The sequence below is a fragment of the Chenopodium album genome, chromosome 11 (genome assembly GCF_948465745.1).
Source record: "Chenopodium album chromosome 11, dcCheAlbu1.1, whole genome shotgun sequence".
Lineage (NCBI taxonomy): Eukaryota > Viridiplantae > Streptophyta > Magnoliopsida > Caryophyllales > Amaranthaceae > Chenopodium > Chenopodium album.
In genome coordinates, this window is record NC_137844.1 from 1117030 (window position 1) to 1131413 (window position 14384).

At 36.6% G+C, this 14384-nt stretch overlaps 2 protein-coding genes across 2 annotated transcripts; one reads left to right on the top strand and one right to left on the bottom strand.

Annotated features, from left to right (window-relative positions):
* Positions 1-576: 576 nt before the first annotated feature.
* Positions 577-9027, bottom strand: LOC145568140 (BRCT domain-containing protein At4g02110-like). Its single transcript, XM_081627573.1, has 10 exons — positions 8874-9027; positions 8690-8779; positions 7726-7830; positions 7313-7414; positions 7048-7132; positions 5605-5674; positions 5423-5470; positions 1978-5205; positions 1654-1870; positions 577-1404 (listed from the first exon to the last, which is right to left on the bottom strand). The coding sequence occupies exons 1-10, from the start codon at positions 8946-8948 to the stop codon at positions 898-900; spliced, it is 4527 nt and encodes a 1508-aa protein (XP_081483699.1). The 5' UTR covers positions 8949-9027; the 3' UTR covers positions 577-897.
* Positions 9028-11334: 2307 nt separating this feature from the next.
* On the top strand, positions 11335-14314 carry LOC145567097 (uncharacterized). The gene is made up of 3 exons (XM_081626323.1): positions 11335-11667; positions 11987-12206; positions 13852-14314. Exons 1-3 carry the CDS (start codon positions 11468-11470, stop codon positions 14065-14067), a joined length of 636 nt encoding a protein of 211 aa, XP_081482449.1. The 5' UTR covers positions 11335-11467; the 3' UTR covers positions 14068-14314.
* The last annotated feature ends 70 nt before the right edge of the window (positions 14315-14384 follow it).

The window sequence follows — 14384 nt, forward strand, 5'->3', positions numbered from 1 at the left end:
GACATTACAACCTCTCACTCGTTTTTTTGCTCTTTCGCTCTCTAGTGTAGTTAGATTTCTACCAAAAGAGCAAATAAGCAATAATCAACAAAATTAAAATATAATCAAAGAATTTACATTTAAAGCTCCAATTATAGATATACTTACATATTATTAAAAAAGCTGTCAAAAAAATTTATGTTATAAAAATTAAATTTTCCAAGAAATATCTTCTTAAAATGAAACCAATGCAACTTTATATAAACATCGTAAAAGCCGAAGTTACTTTTGGACCTTGAAGGCATAAAAAGGCCGTGATTGGGTTGGCAACCCAGATCTGTAAAAAGCTTGTAATCTAAATGATTGGCCCAGACATAGCCAAAATGCACAGCCTTTTAATATGCTAAAAGATGGGCCCATTTAACTGTCTATAATTCAAGGAATCTAAGGAACATAAATCAGAGATTATTACTGAGAAAAAATTATTTATACACCAAACTCTTTAATAAAGCAGCCAAAAAAAATTATATGCAGTAAAATATAACGCTTACTCTTATCTCAAGATTCCTCATGCAAAAAATATAAAGTAAAACATAATTATTAACACAAGCTTCTTATGAAAAATTTAGTCTAGATAAAATACAAAAGCACAATGATAATTGTACATTTGTACTACACATAACTTTTAACTTAGATTGTGCTCTGAGCCATTGATCACATGACTCTTAGTTCCTATAACATCTTCCTACAAAAATTTACAATACTAAGGAGATGTGCATGAAGGTGAAATGGCCGAGATTTTAGCTGTGATACGCAAATTCTGTGTATCGCTGCTTCAAATAACCCATAATGTTCCCTTATTCGTTCCCAACTTCCCCGCTGAAATTTGAAAAATCACTGATATAAACATTTACGGAGTTATTCAGTACATTTGGGACAAAACCAGTCTTCTTCAGGGATACTCTCGAGAGGAGGATCACAACAATCAATGTGAGTTCCAATTCCACAGCCAGTGGAACCGCTCTCATCACCACAAACTAACATGACTTCCCCTCTATCAGTTGAGCCACAAACTTGACATGCTAGGTCATCACTAACCTGATCATCTGGTGGTGTAACATTATCGGCTACAACCTCTTCTGACAGGCTCAAGAGCTTTGAAAATGACTTAGCAGCCCACTCGTGGGTGTTATATTGAACATGCCTATCTAGAGAGTATCCAGGCTTGCAAACATACTCCACCAAGTAATCAGCCAAAACACAAGGAATTTGGTGTTTGAGAAACTCTTGTACCCATATATCAACGCGTGGCATCCCAGGACTAACAATGGCAAAATCCACCCCTGATTCAAGAATACGGGTGTAAGGTGGAGAAGTAGCAAGGATAGTCCCATCTCCAGCCTTTATTACTCGCTTTAAGGTATCCTGTTGATACATTAACAGCATAATGAGAATGCAATATCAAGCAACTGAACAAAAAGTCTTTCGTAACTCTCCTCTCACTGTCCCAATAGTAACTTAGTTAACATTGCCTAAGAGTACAGCTATCTGTGGGTCCAAAGTTTAGAGGAACATGTGACATGCCAAAATGGTATAGCTTAGCTTTGGGAGAAAGGGAGAACTATATCAAGAATTCAGGAAAGACAATGACGAAGAAAGGATGAAGAAAGATACCAGAGGTGGAGCAATGCATTCTCCATATATTACAATTCGCATGCCATAGAAAGCACCATGACCTGTCTTCTCTCTTAGAAGGCGCCACTTTCTTGGAGCCTCGAAACTAATAGCACCATCTTCACTGAGGGCACTCTTGTGCCACTCATAAGGTTCCTCAAGCAAGAACTTTCCAGCTTGACTGCTCGCTATCAAGTACTCAGTCTTCAAAATCCAACTGTATTTGAGACAAATCATGACAGAAATTAACAAGCTATTAACAGTCTTGAACACAAATTACGTAGTACAAAAAATAAGGAAAAAAACAGAATATTTGAAATTCACCTTCCAGATGCTGCAGCGGCAAAGAACTTTTCTGTTCTACGGATTGGTTCTGGAACAACAAAATGTGAAGCCTGATATGACCATTGATGAGAATCTCGGCATACTTTTCCTCTGAGACGCTTGATGAGTTGTTGGAACTCTTTTCTCTGTAGTCTATGTCCACAAAGTATGAAACATGCTGCTTGTTTTTTAACCTTTTTCAACTCAATGTTCAAAGGATTTGAAATAGCTGCATCACTCTCATTGACTAGCATATTGGACTTACTGGTCAGCTCCTCCTTTCCATTACATGCATCGTCATCACCATCAAGAACTGACTTATTTCTGCTCTCCTCATTGGCTTGCACCTCTGATTTGTTTAATACTAGAGTGCCACGCCTCTTTTTCCCAGGTAATTTACCAGCACATTTTCCACCCTTGCTAGCTGCATCACTCTCATTGACTGTCAAATTGGGCTTACTGGCGAGCTTCTCAGTTCCATTACTTGTATCAACTTCATCATCAAGAACCAATTTATTTTCGTTCCCCTCATTGACTTGCACCTCAGATTTGTTTATAACTAAGGTGCCACGCCTCTTTTTCCCACCTAATTTACCAGCACGTTTCTCACCCTTAACTGCATCACTCTCATTGACTGTAGAATTGGACTTACTGGTCAGCTTTTCAGTGAACATTCCACCTTTATTTGTAACTTCTTCATCATCAAGATCTGGCTTATTCTTATTCTCCTCATTGACTTGCCTCTCATACTTGTTTAACACTAGAGTGCCATCCTTCTTCTTCCCTGCTAATTTACCAGCACGTTTTACACCCTTACTAGTATCTAAATTAGTAGCGAGGATAGGTTCGTTTTCTTTGTCAACCTCCACAGAACTATCTAAGATGTCAGGTGCACCAACCTGCTTCCCAGAGTATTGTCCACCATCAAGGACCGGCTCATTTTCCATTTCTGCTTCGGCAGGGGCATTTGACATTTTTAACTTCCCAGAGCGCTTTGAAACCTTGCTTGTGCCTTGGTCAGTACAAACACCAGTGTCATTTTTCTTTTTGATTTCCACATTGTCCAGTGTCATGTTGGAAGGAACAGCCAGATCTGCAGGGCAATTTTTACTGCCATTTTGACCATCGTCACAATCAACAACTAGGTCATTTTCATAATCCACTTCAACAGGACCCTTTGACCTGTTTGATAGTAAAGTTCCACGCCTACTCTTCACAGCTAACTTCCCTAACTGTTTACCACCCTTATTTTCATATTGATCATTACAATCAAGTTCATGTTCTCTTCCTACTTCAACACGATCATAAGAAATGGGTTCAATTTCTTTCCCCGCTTCAACAGGCCTCTTTGACTTATTCAACAACAGAGAACCACGTCTTTTTTTTGCAGCAACACCACCAACTTGTTCCTTCACTTTTCCGGCTTCAGCCTCATCTGCATCTTTAGCAGCTTCCTTTGCAGCAAGCAGAGACTTTTTCCTAGCTTTAACGGCCAATCCCTTCTGAGAAATCAAGTTTTTCTTCATATAAACAGTTTCAGCCACAGGCATTCCCTGCCCATCTGTTTGATGAAGCAGCGTGCCAGACGCCTCTCCGGATTTTGATTTCACTAAAAGCGACTGTTCAGCTGTCAAAGCTTCATTATCCACATTCAATTCTGGTGGAGCTTCGGTTTCATCATCTAAAAGTGTAGCAAAATTATTGCTTTCAGTACCCAGGTGAGGCTTTGAACCCAAACCATTTGACTCTTCTACTGCAGGGGGCACAAAAACTTTATCAGCAGCAGGTGAAGCTGTAGGCGGCTCTTTATTTTCTTCACCAGCTGAGTGTATGGCTGCATAGTCTCGAAAAGAGTCTTTGCTGGCAGAACTTCTCTGAACATCAGCACTTCTTCTACATACTTTAGATTTGGAACCCAAAGTCTTCCTAGCCACCATTTTTTTCCTTGATGGCTTTGGAATATCATTTTGATCAGTAGAGTTCAGCTCGAGATTACCAGACTTCTCAGCCTCCAAGTCATTGGTGCCAGGAGACGTATCAGTGACTTTCTGCAGAGTCTGGGGTTGCCCATTGTTGTTACCAACAACTGGTGAAGTAGACACACTATTGGTAAAATGTGTAGTTGGAGAATCTGTGTTCATAGGTTCACCGCCTTGCAGCATCTCGAAAGCCAAAGATCTAGAGGAAGCAACTGTCTTTGCTTTGAGCTTGGAAGATGAAACATTAGGGGATAACCTACCTACAGATGGTGTGGCAAATTCATCTCCTATTTGGCAGCCAGAATTAAGGGCACCACTACTCCTTTTCTCATGAGGTTCTGATGCATCAACTCGTTTACTGGCTGAAGATGTTAACTTCTGAGATTTGGGAGTAGAGTGAGAAGCACCATCTGAAGTCCTCTTTTGTGGAAGTAAAGCACTCGGATCATTCTCATCAAATAAATTAGCCTTCTCTGCACTTGATGCTCTAAATTCGGAAGTAGCTTTTCCTTGGTCTGACCCTATATTGGAGGTGCACACATCAGCAATCACCTTTTCAGCAAGAGGAATTTCCAATTTTCCATCTTGATTGCTCAACTTTCCCGGTGATTGCAAGGAGAGACTAGACTCTGCTGGTGATTTTCTTGATTTCAAAGAAATAAGCTTGCTAGCATCAGATTCATCATGTCTTTTGGAACTTGGTTCACCAAGGAAACCTGAAGCAACTTCTGCCTTGTCTATGTCCAGATTAAACGTAGGCATGTCTTCAATTATCTTTTTAGTTGATTTATCTTTCGATCTCCCACCCGACTTGCCAGACTTTCCTGCAGTTTGCAAAGAAGCCCCAGACCTTGGAGTTTTTCTTGAGCTCAATGGAGCTTTTAATGATCCAATTGTGTTCCCCAAGCCCTCTTCAACATGCAACGGAAGAGCAGTTTTCTGTGGAGTCTTCCTTGAGTATTTTAGACTATTAAAATTCTCAGCATCAAAATCACCAGCATTCTTTGGATTTTCAGAAGTAGAGGGATGGCCATTTCCAGTCTGATTAGATGGAGGAAACGCAGCTCTTGGTTCATCAAGATTATCAACTTTAGCATCCATCAAAGACTGAGCTCTATGGTGACTATGACTATGAGCTTTCCCCATTTCATTTTGCATTATAGTAATCCCATCATTGTTTCTTCCAGATATATCTTCAACCTCGTCTTCAGAATCTTTAGCCTCAGCTTCCATGTCTAATTCATAGCCACTGCAGGAGAGAGATAACTAATGTTACTAATCTAATGATTTAAAGAGAATGATAAGACAAGCAACCAAAGGAGAAAAGAACGAGCAAATAAAATCAATTCAAGTTTATACAAGAACAGAGCACTGACTTCTAAAACATACAGGTAAATACCATCACTTCAAAGCTTAAAGTTATCCAATATAAACCATCATTTAGCAAAAATTGGGGCATAGATTACCTTCTACTGCTATAAGGCTCCTCTGGAAGAATTTTCCAAGCCTCCAGGCTGCATAGCAAAGAAAATATTACAAAATAAGAAAGATTTGACAATTATTACCACAACAATATGATTTTGCAAACTAAGATACAGCATCTATGGACAATTCTAAACCAACTCTGAAGTACAAGAATTAGACATACCAATCTACCAACCACCGATGGTTGACAACTTTTGTAACGTTCATTTTCTTAGCCAGCTCATACTTCTCCCCTGTGAAGAGAGAAGATAATTTTGTCATATTGAGCTTGTTCAGCAAAGCAGACTCCGGAAATGAGTATATTAGCAAAAGGATTAAATAACTTTCTTATCAAGAGCTGAAAAGAAGATGATATGTTCAAACTGTACACTGACTCCATTCTATATTCAGGTATGAGCTGAAACAAAGTAGCTGATGCTTACAATTATACATAATAGCTAAATAATGTAATGTCTTTTTGAATGTGGAACAATTTCAGTTGTCAAATGCTCATAATTGAACAATCATGGAGGTGCACCCTCAAAATCAGAAGTACCATTATGTGCTATCCTACCAGCAAAATACTCCGTAATATATTCAAAATTTTAAAGGGAACACCAAAATTCTAGTGGCAATTTGGGTCAAAGATTTGGTTTCAAGTCAATTTAGGTTGTGCTAAGAAAATCAAAAACAATGCAATATAATATTAGTACAATATAGGAAATTTTGTCAACAACTACCAATTAAACCACGTGTTTTGAAAACAACTACCTATTAAATTTTTTTTTTAAAAAGAACTACCACAAAGTTGTAAAAAGTTTAAGTAGCACTACCATTCTAACAATTTTGGCTAGAATCTCCGGCATTTGAATCTCACTTTTTATCACTTTTTACCTTTAAGAAGGGTAATTTAGTCACTTTAGATGGTGATTTTATGAGATAAAGGTAAAAAGTGGAACCTACATACCTAATATTCTAGTTGGAATTATTAAAATGGTAGTGCTACTTAAACTTTTTACAACTTTGTAGTAGTTCTTTTAAAAAAACATTTTAATAGGTAGTTGTTTTCAAAACACGCACTTTAATTGGTAGTTCTTGACAAAATTTCCTACAATATATGATATATCATGTTGTTTGGCTTTGGTTAAAGTTGAATTCAGGTTTCTGTGGTCAAGTTCATATCAGGTTGAATCAGGGAGGATTGCAAACTCTAAGTACATTCCACACATAAGCATTGAACACAAAACTTCTCAAGATGCACAGGTTTTTACACACAAGAGTGTAAAGTAGCTCATAAAAAAGACAAGAAATGATGAACTGAATACAATTTAATTCTGTTGTTTGCTTCTCCTTTTTGGTGTATTTACATTTCCTAGTTAGGATGATTGGGATCTATTTTACTTCAGAAGAATTTATTCTGCTAATATGTTTAACAGAACATCACATTTGATGAACAAGCATCTTGCTAGTTAAATTCAAAAGAAGGAATCAGCATCATGATACAAACAACTTCAGTTACAAAATAACAACATGCATAATAGAAGGTACAAGCTTTATCCATTAGAATTGACTCCATGGACTAGAACACGAGAGGGAGGGAAAAGATACTGAAAATGCAATTACTAACCTTCAAACTTGTAGCATATAAGATGAGTAACTGTGCTGACCACCAATGGTTTAGAAATTTGTGCTCCCATTAATTGCACCATCATCTAAGAAGAATTTCAAAGAAATATATTACGAAATATATTACATACAGCCACACGGTCACAACTCACAATGGATGAATTACCCCATTATCTATGATCATCCATGACATAAACAAACAAGTAACCATAAAATGAACAGCTCAAGCAACGGAGCAAGGGACACTTAATGATATGTACAAATACCTTCATGTCTTCCCTATCCATCCCTTGGTATCCAGTCAAACAGATGATAAGCTTGTTAGCACCAGGAATTCCATTTAGATCCTTCAGTGGCCTATACATAATCTGTGAGTAAACATGAAGCCGACTTAATGAGGCTTTAAAAGCCAAAAAAGGCACATTGAGTGAATTAAAGAGCAAGTTAGAGCTAGGTCAAAGACAGATCAAATGCATAAAACTAAAGCAAAAAAAAAAGAAAACCATTAAGACACAGGAGATAATCAAATCATAGCATTATAGCAAGCTAAGTGATAAGTACTAAGTAGTGATTCACATGGTCACAGCATTGTGTCAAACCTGTTCATACTGTAGAGAGCAACTGATGGGTCACTTGGAACAGAAAGAGAGAGCGAATATGAAAGAGTGAATAAACTTACATTACCAATGTCAATCGGTTCTCCATATCGTAAACTGTCCTTGAGCCATATAATTGTTACAAGCGTCTTCTTGTCCCTTCTAGCAGTAACACAGATATGATCATCCTACATAAAATAGGCAAGGTAAACAGTTACACATCACACACACAGATCATCCTACATAGAATGGGCAAGTGAAACAATTACACTTCACAGTTCACACACTCACACACACACAATTAGCAATTACGAGTAACACTAAGTCACTAACAATCACCACGCAACATATTAACAACTGCGAACAAAATTGGAACCTCTCCAAGTGTCCTCTCATAAGCTAATTTAACCTTATTATTTTAAAGAAATGGATGCAGTAAAACCTAGAAACTTGACATTATTTAGCAGAAAAGCCGAAAAATAGCAGTCTAAAATTGTTTCATTTTACCTAGTACCAACAACAAACTCATACTATACAATTCCAAGTCACTAAACCTAACAAAATCATGTGTTGTCTAAGCTTAGACAATGTTGATAAACACCGGTACACGTTCGATTGTAAAAATCAGTCGTTAAAAAACCGGATTTTAGTGAACCTAAGTTTCATACGGAGTATAAGTGTTTGAGTGAAAAAAAAGAACATTTCAAACCCTCAAAGTTACACCTTGTCCCATTCTCCTTTAGCTTCATCGACATTCATATGAATCATATCTTTATAAATTCCACTTCCTCCGTCCAAAAATGTTAACGGCGATTATCTCACAAAAATGTCTTAACCACGAACAACATTTAGATAGGGAGGGAATACTTTAATTGAATTGTTCAGATATCAAAATAGAGTTTTTCAATCAAGCAAATTTACACTTTGCTTCATCTTCATTTCTCCTTAATTTTATCATAATTAATCTAAATTTCATGCTCAATTACAAACATAAACAAATAAAAAATGCGAAAAAATGAAATAAAAAACTAAGGAGAGAGAGTGTACAAAGGCGAGGTTGTGGACGACGACGTGAGTACAATCAGGACTATAATCATCATAAATTACTCCTCCTTCACTCAAAATCCTGGATTTATACTGTTTCCAGAAAAACAAAAATCAAATTAATCTCCAAAAAAAAACACAAAATTAAAGCAAAATTGAAATAGTTAGAAAGAGAAAATTGATAAACCTCAAGGATTTGTTGAGGAGTGAATCCAGCAAGGAAGAAGCGGATTCCGAAGAAGATAGATGAACCGTACATCATTTTTACAGAGTTTTTGTGAGAGCTTGAAAATGGCGGAATTGGAGAGAGAGTGAATAAGAGGAGAGAGAAAATGGAGAGAAGAAGAAAATAGTTGTAGTGTAGTGTTGGAAAAGCTTTGGGTTTTTTTTTTTTTAAAATTTTTGGGTTAGTGGCGGGAGAATTAAAAAAAAGGTGAATTTTAAAAGGTTAACACGTGGATTGTTCATATTAATTTGAATTGAATATAGGTAAAGTGAATAATTTTATGAGAGAAGTAGATTAGGAGCTGAACTGAACTGAAATTAAGCTGAAGTGAACATGCCCTTAATGTTTATTTTGAGTTGCGTTTAAACTCTCCACGACATTGGGTTTTTAGAGAAAATAGTTTGATAAATTAATGGAATGTGTATATTGGGTTGTGTTTAAACTTTTCGTTTTTCCTACAAATTAGACCCTTAGTGTGAGATAAGATAAGTATAACAAATTCTGAAAATTCATTTCTCATCGGTATAAGTTATCTTGTTCTCTTAGAGCAATCCGTAAGTGCCATCAGTTTATTGTGACCTTTGATTCGTACTAGCTCCCAAGTCCCAAGTCCCAAGTCCCAAGTCAATCCTAGTTGTCAAACTCGTTGCAATGACTTTGGCAAGCACTCCACACTCATACATCGACGTTTGAGAAGATTTGTTATCCATATTCACTACAATGAAGTGCATCACAAATGTTATCCATATTCACCGTAATGAAAAGAGACTGAACTCATGTCACAACCCATCACAAACAAGAGCGCGACACAAATTGCACATCATATAGGGTCTTTTCTGCTCAGTTTAATTTCAATTTAGTTTAGCTCTAATCAATTAAGTTCAGTTCCTAATTTCCTTCTCTCATAAATAATTCATTTCAGCTCTATTCAGTTCAGTTCAGTCCCAATCCATTCAGTTCGTTATTTTCAGTAAATCGGAACAAGCCCTTAGTATAGTCGGATCTTGATTCTTATTTGGGACACATTTTTCTTTTTTTTTAAAAAAAAAAAACACAATACCACACAAAAAGATATCTATCCGTAAATCCTAATCTGTAATTCAAGAGTTTGGCATGAGCCACGATACACAACCATATTAGGTGGTTAGGTGTGGTAAAGAAGCCACCCCAAACCACAAAAACAACATTACTGTTTACTACGTTGAAAAATAAGAGCTGGTCCCTGTTGATATCGGATATCAACGTTTTTTGTTGATATAGTGGCAAAGTTGAAAATAAAAGCACTACTTTATGAAAAGTACTCATTTAATATATAAACTGATGACGTGGACTCCGTTTTTTGAATTTGTTGTACCAATTCCATTTTGAGGCTACGTTAACAGCAAAATTAACGTCGTTGCTTCCTATGTGTCTGCAACTCTGGGTAAGAGGAGAGAGAAAACAAAACTTAGAGAGGGATCTAGTGGATCTGGAAAGTTTGGTCGTCTATCATCAAAAATTTTGCTCTTTAATCGTCCCTTCTCCAGCTCAAATCTAAGGTGTGTTTTTTTTTTAAAGCTCAAATCTAAGTTTCTGATACCCATAATTTTGATGTAAGTTGTCCATGGGTTTAATCGAGTATTTACTGCAATTTTGTTACAAATATGGTACATAATTAAATCTTGCCGTATTTGATAGCACCCAAACGAGGTGTCCGAATTGGGTTCCTTACTCCCCTTCAGTACAATCTATTCGAATAACGCTGCCGGAATTTTGGTAGCACCATTGTTGGAGAAAGTTGTCACTAATAAGAATTGTTTATTCAATCAAAGAATGAAAAATTCAATCAAAGAATGAAAAATTGGAGAGATTAACAAGGGGTTTGGATAAAAAAATTGGAGAAACCTAGAAATTTGAGCAACATTAAATGATGATAAATACTGAAAAGATGACATTGGATTCTTGATCATCATCTGTCTAACGCATCAATGAGAGGGTTGTCGTCTACCATTTTTGATTTTTTTGGGAATCAAACAGATCGATAAAAAGGGGAAGGAGATAATGTGAATGAAGAGAAAAAGATGAAGATCATATAGTGGAAATTCACTCCATTTCAAGAGAGAGAAAAGTCATCTGAGAATAGAGACAGAGTGACGAATGAAAGTGGGATGAATGGTTGAAGATGAACCCAGAATTGGGTTTGAGATGAAGGGTTGAATTGACGCAGTTACACCTTATTGTTAACGTCTAAATCTTTGAAAACGGGGTATGGGCTACGGGAGTTGTTAAGTTACATGTGAGAGTACCAATTTGCCCTTCATTTAACAGAGGAAAAGACCACACCACCCTTATATCAACAAGTTTCGTTGATATTGGATATCAACTTGTATTTTCTCGAAAAATAAATGGGCCAAAAATGGTTAGTCAATCACAGTTAAAACTGTCACACCATCTGATCACCTCTAAGAACAACCAATATCAAAGATTCAAAGTCAAGGAAAGAATAACAAAATCCGAAGATCAATTTAATCTACTTTTACAAACACTCCATTTCAACAACCCAAAATCAAACAAAAATGGGGTGGTTATCCAGATTTGTAGTAGCACTATCATTCTTAGCAATCGGAATCATCTTCTCCCCTGAAACCTTCAAATCAGACAACCCAGATTCTTCTTCTCTCTCCTCCATTCTCAAATTGTCTCACCTTCTCTGCTTCTCCACCGCATGGGGCGCCGCCTTGTGGGCCACCTTCATCGGCGGCATCATCATGTTCAAGTACCAAATTACTCTCTCTGCCCCTCTTAATTTTTCTGAGTTTTGAATTTTCTTCCATAATTTTGCTGTTTTTTTTGTCGTTCAATTACCAAATTATTCTCTCTGCCTTTCTTCTTAAATTTCCTTCCATGATTTTGCTTTTTTGTTCAATTCTTAAATTTCTCTATCTGCCCCTTGTTCTTAATTTTCTGGGTTTTGGTTGTTTTCCATAATTTTGTGTTTTGTTCAAGTACCAAATTACTCTATCTGCCCTACTTCATAATTTTTCTGGGTTTTGATTGTTTTTTCATAGTTTTGTGTTTTTTGGGTGTTTTTTTAGGAATTTGCCAAGGCATCAATTTGGGAATTTGCAGAGTAAGATGTTTCCAGCGTATTTTACTCTGGTGGGTGTTTGTTGCGCGGTTTCAACGGCGTCGTTTGGGTATTTGCATCCTTGGAAATCATCGTCTTCTACTGAGAAGTATCAGCTAGGGTTTCTGGGTTTTGCGTTTCTGTTTAATCTTTCCAATTTGCTGGTCTTTACTCCTATGACCATCAAGGTTTTCTCTTTCTCAAGCTTTTTTTTTTTTTTTTTTTTTTTTTTTTTTTTTTTTTCACAATTATGCTTTTTACTGATCAGAATTCCAATTAGGTAGCTAGAGCTAAACCATGTTGGTTGGAATCAAATGGGATTGTGTTAAATTTGTGAATTGTATGTAAATTTATGTTGTTCTGTATTGGAGATGAAATCTTGGTTCGTGCAGCCGTCCCCCTAAATTTGGAAAAGAGCCTTTGGTGTTGTTAGTATTGTAATTGTTCCTGTGATCATTTGTTGTACTTGCTAATAGTCTAATAGTTGATTGAAGTGTTTTGCTCTTGTTTTGTTTCTCTGACCACGGCGAGGCTGCCTTCATTTCAATGATCGTGGCAAGTCTGTACTTACTGAGATGTGCAACATATTTTTACTGTGGAGATAAACCTCACAGTTCTCATATTTGTCATCTATACTAGCATTATCACTTACCGTGTTAATTGAAGAATTGTCGAAGTTTGGTATTAGAATGTCTCATAATTTAATGTGATGTAAAGATGGGATTTAATCCACTTCTTACAATTTAGGAGTATATTTAACATCTTTGGTACTATTAGTGTGAAGACGAATTCAATCAAGAGTTGCTGTTAATCATAAGATTTAAATGTGGCTAAACGACATGTTTGTGTTTGGGATCAGCATTAGCAATTACAGTGAGGTTTGAAGTTGCAGGAGAGGAAAGTAGAACTATTGCCTTTTTTGTTGCCAGAGGATAATTGATTTCTGTATGATGATGATCTTGTTGAATTTTATAGCAAGCTAGTGAAGTATTTTGCTGCATCTTACATTAGTCCAGCCCATGGTGTGTAATAATTCTGACAAGTGATGAATGAAAAGTGTATTACACTTTACACGTTAACTTGTGTCAAACAAACTTCATGTCTATTGGATATAGTGCTTGATATGTCTTGGTTTTGCACTTGGCATGGTCTTTGGGTGAATCGCTCTAGTTAACTTATTTTACCTTGTGGCGTGTAGGACATTCAGTTTTATTGTTGCTTATCAACATTATCTCGAATATCTGTGTTTGGCATGATAGATTTATGGTACGAAGGCCATGAAATCTTAACAATGCCAATGGTTTGCTTTGATTGGCTTGTTGGTTGTGCTTGATATATCCTGCATTAGAGTCATAGCATATGATCCAAGACATCTGAGATAAATCAAAATTTTAGATGAGGCCTATGTTGTTTTGAAAGTAGCTTGAGCTAATTAATTCCACCTCTCCCTCTCATTACATAATCTTACTTGAAGTTAGAGAAGTTAGAGGGGTGCAACTGTAGTATATATATTCTCTTTTTACATTTCGTCGATATCTATTATTCTATTCTTGTGCCTTGTTCAATAATTCCATATGGTATGTTTAGAGGTTCTTACATCTCAATGTTGTCTTCTTGTTCAATTGAACTCTTATATGCATACATGATGTCTACTTAACAGCCTGATCAATTGCTGGTTCTTGTTACAAATCTTACAATGCTGCTTCTTGAATTAGCTTCAGTTGCATAACTTTCTGTTTTTTAGATTGCAGAAGCTCTGTTTTTTTATGCTAGTGTGTAATGTGACTTCTTGTCTTTGTTCTGAGAAGTCTCTTACTTTGTTGCTGGTGGCAGATGATGAAGCAAAGGCACAAGATAGAGCGAGAGAACAACATTGGGGAAGAAGTCGGGTGGACAAAGAACAAAGAAGTTGCGAAGAAAAACCCCCAGCTTGCAGCGATGAACAAGAAGTTTGGAATGGTCCATGGCTTGTCATCTCTCGCTAACCTCCTGTCATTTGGCTGCCTTGCCATGCACTCATGGTATTTAGCCGTAAAACTCAACCTGTGATCGGATCATGCCATCTTCCTGTTACATCTTTTACCAAACTTAGTGGGAACTGAGGAATATTAGAGTTTACACAGAGTTTCTCTGTTGTTAAGCTTGTATTTATTCAACATTGATGACAAACTATTCAAGCTTTTCCCCTGTGTTTATAACTATGTAATCATGATGTTGGATTATGCAGCTTTCACAAATTACTGAAGAATTCATGGTAGACCTGGTAGTTTATATATGCTGAGTAGTTGCTGCTTAATTGTTTCTTTGAACTCCCTCTATTCATAAATAGCTGCTTCTTTGTCAAAAAAAAAAAAAAATAAAAAAAA